Genomic DNA, 7,500 nt, shown 5'->3' with positions numbered 1-7,500 from the left:
CTCTGGTAGTAAAGTGTTATTATTTAGAGTGTATCTTTCTCTGGTAGTAAAGTGTTATTATTTATAGTGTATCTTTCTCTGGTAGTAAAGTGTTATTATTTAGAGTGTATCTTTCTCTGGTAGTAAAGTGTTATTATTTATAGTGTATCTTTCTCTGGTAGTAAAGTGTTATTATTTATAGTGTATCTTTCTCTGGTAGTAAAGTGTTATTATTTAGAGTGTATCTTTCTCTGGTAGTAAAGTGTTATTATTAGAGTGTATCTTTCTCTGGAAGTAAAGTGTTATTATTTATAGTGTATCTTTCTCTGGAAGCAAAGTGTTATTATTTATAGTGTATCTTTCTCTGGAAGTAAAGTGTTATTATTTATAGTGTATCTTTCTCTGGAAGTAAAGTGTTATTATTTATAGTGTATCTTTCTCTGGAAGTAAAGTGTTATTATTTAGAGCGTATCTTTCTCTGGTAGTAAAGTGTTATTATTTATAGTGTATCTTTCTCTGGAAGTAAAGTGTTATTATTTAGAGTGTATCTTTCTCTGGAAGTAAAGTGTTATTATTTATAGTGTATCTTTCTCTGGAAGTAAAGTGTTAATATTAATAGTGTATCTTTCTCTGGAAGTAAAGTGTTATTATTTATTGTGTATCTTTCTCTGGAAGTAAAGTGTTATTATTTATAGTGTATCTTTCTCTGGAAGTAAAGTGTTATTATTTATAGTGTATCTTTCTCTGGAAGTAAAGTGTTATTATTTATAGTGTATCTTTCTCTGGTAGTAAAGTGTTATTATTTAGAGTTTATCTTTCTCTGGAAGTAAAGTGTTATTATTTATAGTGTATCTTTCTCTGGAAGTAAAGTGTTATTATTTAAAGTGTATCTTTCTCTCTGGTGTGCGTGTGTAGCTGCAGGGTCGTCTGGCGGTGTTGCTGTGCAACGTGCGTCCCTGTCGGGTGAAGGGCGTGGTCTCCACGGCGATGGTTCTCTGTGGATCCGCCCCTAATGCCCATGGTAACGATAATGATGATGACGCCCAGGTGGAGTTTCTGGAACCGCCAACTAACGCTGTACCTGGCGACAGGGTCACTTTCTACGATTACCCTGGTAACTACACACACACACACACACACACACACACACACACACACACAAACAAACAGACAGGCAGGCAGGCAGACAGACCCTGGTAACTACACACACACACACACACACACACACACACAAACAGACAGACAGACAGACAGACAGACAGACAGACAGACAGACAGACAGACAGACAGACAGACAGACAGACAGACAGACAGACAGACAGACAGACAGACAGACAGACAGACCCTGGTAACTACATTGTTCTAATCTGTTGAATCAAGTGAATCCTTAACTTGAGGTTAGGGTTGAAGTTTGGGTTATTAGGGTTAGGGTTAATAATAATAATAATAATAATAATAATAATAATAATAATAATAATAATAATAATAATAATATGGGTTAGGGTTAATAATAATAATAATAATAATATATGGGTTAGGGTTAATAGAAATAATAATAATAATATATGGGTTAGGGTTAATAATAATAATATATGGGTTAGGGTTAATAATAGTAATAATATATGGGTTAGGGTTAATAATAATAATATATGGGTTAGGGTTAATAATAATACTATATGGGTTAGGGTTAATAATAATACTATATGGGTTAGGGTTAATAATAATAATATATGGGTTAGGGTTAATAATAATAATATATGGGTTAGGGTTAATAATACTACTATATGGGTTAGGGTTAATAATAATACTATATGGGTTAGGGTTAATAGTAATAATATATGGGTTAGGGTTAATAATAATAATAATATATGGGTTAGGGTTAATAATAATACTATATGGGTTAGGGTTAATAATAATACTATATGGGTTAGGGTTAATAATAATAATAAATGGGTTAGGGTTAATAATAATAATATATGGGTTAGGGTTAATAATAATACTATATGGGTTAGGGTTAATAATAATAATAATAATATATGGGTTAGGGTTAATAATAATAATAATAAATGGGTTAGGGTTAATAATAATAATATATGGGTTAGGGTTAATAATAATAATATATGGGTTAGGGTTAATAATAATAATAATAATAATAATAATATATGGGTTAGGGTTAATAATAATAATATATGGGTTAGGGTTAATAATAATAATAAATGTGTTATTGTTAATAATAATACTATATGGGTTAGGGTTAATAATAATAATAATATATGGGTTAGGGTTAATAATAATACTATATGGGTTAGGGTTAATAATAATAATATATGGGTTAGGGTTAATAATAATACTATATGGGTTAGGGTTAATAATAATAATAATATATGGGTTAGGGTTAATAATAATACTATATGGGTTAGGGTTAATAATAATAATAATATATGGGTTAGGGTTGATAATAATACTATATGGGTTAGGGTTAATAATAATAATATATGGGTTAGGGTTAATAATAATAATATATGGGTTAGGGTTAATAATAATACTATATGGGTTAGGGGAAATAATAATATATGGGTTAGGGTTAATAATAATAATATATGGGTTAGAGTTAATAGTAATAATAAATGGGTTGAGGTTAATAATTATAATAATAATAATATGTGGGTTAGGGTTAATAGTAATAATAAATGGGTTGGGGTTAATAATTAAAATAATAATATATGGGTAAGGGTTAATAGTAATAATAAATGGGTTGGGGTTAATAATTATAATAATAATATGTGGGTTAGGGTTAATAATAATAATAATAATATATGGGTTAGAGTTAATAATAATAATATATGGGTTAGGGTTAATAATAATAATATATGGGTTAGGGTTGATAATAATAATATATGGGTTAGGGGAAATAATAATAATATATGGGTTAGGGTTAATAATAATAATATATGGGTTAGGGTAAATAATAATAATATATGGGTTAGGGTTAATAATAATAATAATATATGGGTTAGGGTTAATAATAATAATATATGGGTTAGGGGTTAATAATAATACTATATGGGTTAACGTTAATAATAATAATAATATATGGGTTAGGGTTAATAATAATAATATATGGGTTAGGGTTGATAATAATAATATATGGGTTAGGGGAAATAATAATAATATATGGGTTAGGGTTAATAATAATAATATATGGGTTAGGGTAAATAATAATAATATATGGGTTAGGGTTAATAATAATAATAATACAGTGGGGGAAAAAAGTTTTTAGTCAGCCACCAATTGTACAAGTTCTCCCACTTAAAAAGATGAGAGAGGCCTGTAATTTTCATCATAGGTACACGTCAACTATGACAGACAAATTGAGAAAAAAAGATCCAGAAAATCACATTGTAGGATTTTTAATGAATTTATTTGCAAATTATGGTGGAAAATAAGTATTTGGTCACCTACAAACAAGCAAGATTTCTGGCTCTCACAGACCTGTAACTTCTTCTTTAAGAGGCTCCTCTGTCCTCCACTTGTTACCTGTATTAATGGCACCTGTTTGAACTTGTTATCAGTATAAAAGACACCTGTCCACAACCTCAAACAGTCACACTCCAAACTCCACTATGGCCAAGACCAAAGAGCTGTCAAAGGACACCAGAAACAAAATTGTAGACCTGCACCAGGCTGGGAAGACTGAATCTGCAATAGGTAAGCAGCTTGGTTTGAAGAAATCAACTGTGGGAGCAATTATTAGGAATTGGAAGACATACAATACCACTGATAATCTCCCTCAATCTGGGGCTCCACGCAAGATCTCACCCCGTGGGGTCAAAATGATCACAAGAACGTTGAGCAAAAATCCCAGAACCACACGGGGGGACCTAGTGAATGACCTGCAGAGAGCTGGGACCAAAGTAACAAAGCCTACCATCAGTAATAATAATAATAATAATAATAATAATAATAAGTTATATTTTGGTTTCATCTGAACACACTACGCCGCCAGGGACTCAAATCCTGCAATGCCAGACGTGTCCCCCTGCTTAAGCCAGTACATGTCCAGGCCCGTCTGAAGTTTGCTAGAGTGCATTTGGATGATCCAGAAGAGGATTGGGAGAATGTCATATGGTCAGATGAAACCAAAATATAACTTTTTGGTAAAAACTCAACTCGTCGTGTTTGGAGGACAAAGAATGCTGAGTTGCATCCAAAGAACACCATACCTACTGTGAAGCATGGGGGTGGAAACATCATGCTTTGGGGCTGTTTTTCTGCAAAGGGACCAGGACGACTGATCCGTGTAAAGGAAAGAATGAATGGGGCCATGTATCGTGAGATTTCTAGTGAAAACCTCCTTCTATCAGCAAGGGCATTGAAGATGAAACGTGGCTGTGTCTTTCAGCATGACAATGATCCCAAACACACCGCCCGGGCAACGAAGGAGTGGCTTCGTAAGAAGCATTTCAAGGTCCTGGAGTGGCCTAGCCAGTCTCCAGATCTCAACGCCATAGAAAATCTTTGGAGGGAGTTGAAAGTCCGTGTTGTCCAGCGACAGCCCCAAAGCATCACTGCTCTAGAGGAGATCTGCATGGAGGAATGGGCCAAAATACCAGCAACAGTGTGTGAAAACCTTGTGAAGACTTACAGAAAACGTTTGACCTGTGTCATTGCCAACAAAGGGTATATAACAAAGTATTGAGAAACTTTTGTTATTGACCAAATACTTATTTTCCACCATAATTTGCAAATAAATTCATAAAAAATCCTACAATGTGATTTTCTGGAGAAAAAAAATCTCATTTTGTCTGTCAGTTGACGTGTACCTATGATGAAAATTACAGGCCTCTCTCATCTTTTTAAGTGGGAGAACATGCACAATTGGTGGCTGACTAAATACTTTTTTTCCCCACTGTATATGGGTTAGGGTTAATAATAATATATGGGTTAGGGTTAATAATAATACTATATGGGTTAGGGTTAATAATAATAATAATATATGGGTTAGGGTTAATAATAATAATATATGGGTTAGGGTTAATAATAATATATGGGTTAGGGTTAATAATAATACTATATGGGTTAGGGTTAATAATAATATATGGGTTAGGGTTAATAATAATAATATATGGGTTAGGGTTAATAATAATAATAATATATGGGTTAGGGTTAATAATAATACTATATGGGTTAGGGTTAATAATAATAATATATGGGTTAGGGTTAATAATAATAATAATAATAATATATGGGTTAGGGTTAATAATAATAATAATAATATATGGGTTAGGGTTAATAATAATAATAATACAGTGGGGGAAAAAAGTATTTAGTCAGCCACCAATTGTGCAAGTTCTCCCACTTAAAAAGATGAGAGAGGCCTGTAATTTTCATCATAGGTACACGTCAACTATGACAGACAAAAGGAGAATTTTTTTTCCAGAAAATCACATTGTAGGATTTTTAATGAATTTATTTGCAAATTATGGTGGAAAATAAGTATTTGGTCAATAACAAAAGTTTCTCAATACTTTGTTATATACCCTTTGTTGGCAATGACACAGGTCAAACGTTTTCTGTAAGTCTTCACAAGGTTTTCACACACTGTTGCTGGTATTTTGGCCCATTCCTCCATGCAGATCTCCTCTAAAGCAGTGATGTTTTGGAGCTGTCGCTGGGCAACACAGACTTTCAACTCCCTCCAAAGATTTTCTATGGGGTTGAGATCTGGAGACTGGCTAGGCCACTCCAGGACCTTGAAATGCTTTCTACGGCCACTCCTTCGTTGCCCGGGCGGTGTGTTTGGGATCATTGTCATGCTGAAAGACCCAGCCACGTTTCATCTTCAATGCCCTTGCTGATGGAAGGAGGTTTTCACTAAAAATCTCATGATACATGGCCCCATTCATTCTTTCCTTTACACGGATCAGTCGTCCTGGTCCCTTTGCAGAAAAACAGCCCCAAAGCATGATGTTTCCACCCCCATGCTTCACAGTAGGTATGGTGTTCTTTGGATGCAATTCAGCATTCTTTGTCCTCCAAACACGACAAGTTGAGTTTTTACCAAAAAGTTATATTTTGGTTTCATCTGACCATATGACATTCTCCCAATCCTCTTCTGGATCATCCAAATGCACTCTAGCAAACTTCAGACGGGCCTGGACATGTACTGGCTTAAGCAGGGGACACGTCTGCTTTCTGCAGGATTTGAGTCCCTGGCGCCGTGTGTTACTGATGGTAGGCTTTGTTACTTTGGTCCCAGCTCTCTGCAGGTCATTCACTAGGTCCCCCCGTGTGGTTCTGGGATTTTTGCTCACCGTTCTTGTGATCATTTTGACCCCGAGGGTGAGATCTTGCGTGGAGCCCCAGATCGAGGGAGATTATCAGTGGTCTTGTATGTCTTCCATTTCCTAATAATTGCTCCCACAGTTGATTTCTTCAAACCAAGCTGCTTACCTATTGCAGATTCAGTCTTCCCAGCCTGGTGCAGGTCTACAATTTTGTTTCTGGTGTCCTTTGACAGCTCTTTGGTCTTGGCCATAGTGGAGTTTGGAGTGTGACTGTATGAGGTAGTGGACAGGTGTCTTTTATACTGATAACAAGTTCAAACCGGTGCCATTAATACAGGTAACGAGTGGAGGACAGAGGAGCCTCTTAAAGAAGAAGTTACAGGTCTGTGAGAGCCAGAAATCTTGCTTGTTTGTAGGTGACCAAATACTTATTTTCCACCATAATTTGCAAATAAATTCATAAAAAATCCTACAATGTTATTTTCTGGAAAAAAAATTCTCAATTTGTCCGTCATAGTTGACGTGTACCTATGATGAAAATTACAGGCCTCTCTCATCTTTTTAAGTGGGAGAACTTGCACAATAGGTGGCTGACTAAATACTTTTTTCCCCCACTCTATATGGGTTAGGGTTAATAATAATAATATTTGGGTTAGGGTTAATAATAATACTATATGGGTTAGAGTTAATAATAATACTATATGGGTTAGGGTTAATAGTAATACTATATGGGTTAGGGTTAATAATAATATATGGGTTAGGGTTAATAATAATAATACTATATGGGTTAGGGTTAATAATACTACTATATGGGTTAGGGTTAATAATAATACTATATGGGTTAGGGTTAATAATAATAATAATATATGGGTTAGGGTTAATAATAATAATATATGGGTTAGGGTTAATAATAATAATATATGGGTTAGGGTTAATAATAATACTATATGGGTTAGGGTTAATAATAATACTATATGGGTTTGGGTTAATAATAATAATATATGGGTTAGGGTTAATAATAATATATGGGTTAGGGTTAATAATAATAATATATGGGTTAGGGTTAATAATAATATATGGGTTAGGGGAAATAATAATATATGGGTTAGGGTTAATAATAATAATAATAATAATAATATATGGTTAGGGTTAATAATAATAATATATGGGTTAGGGGAAATAATAATATATGGGTTAGGGTTAATAATAATAATAATATATGGGTTAGGGTTAA

At 33.7% G+C, this 7,500-nt stretch overlaps 1 protein-coding gene across 1 annotated transcript in view; it reads left to right on the top strand.

Moving 5' to 3' along the window:
- The window catches only part of LOC121554330 (aminoacyl tRNA synthase complex-interacting multifunctional protein 1), a 45,141-nt gene that overhangs the window by 35,604 nt on the left and 2,037 nt on the right, over positions 1 to 7,500 (top strand). Inside the window, exon 7 of the mRNA XM_045211894.1 lies at positions 895 to 1,093. Within this exon, the coding sequence (XP_045067829.1) occupies positions 895 to 1,093 (199 nt within the window). The remainder of the gene's footprint in view (positions 1 to 894; positions 1,094 to 7,500) is intronic.

This window comes from Coregonus clupeaformis, chromosome 39 (genome assembly GCF_020615455.1).
Source record: "Coregonus clupeaformis isolate EN_2021a chromosome 39, ASM2061545v1, whole genome shotgun sequence".
Lineage (NCBI taxonomy): Eukaryota > Metazoa > Chordata > Actinopteri > Salmoniformes > Salmonidae > Coregonus > Coregonus clupeaformis.
The sequence above is the reverse complement of the archived record's forward strand: the minus strand, read 5'-3'. Positions and strand labels throughout refer to the sequence as shown.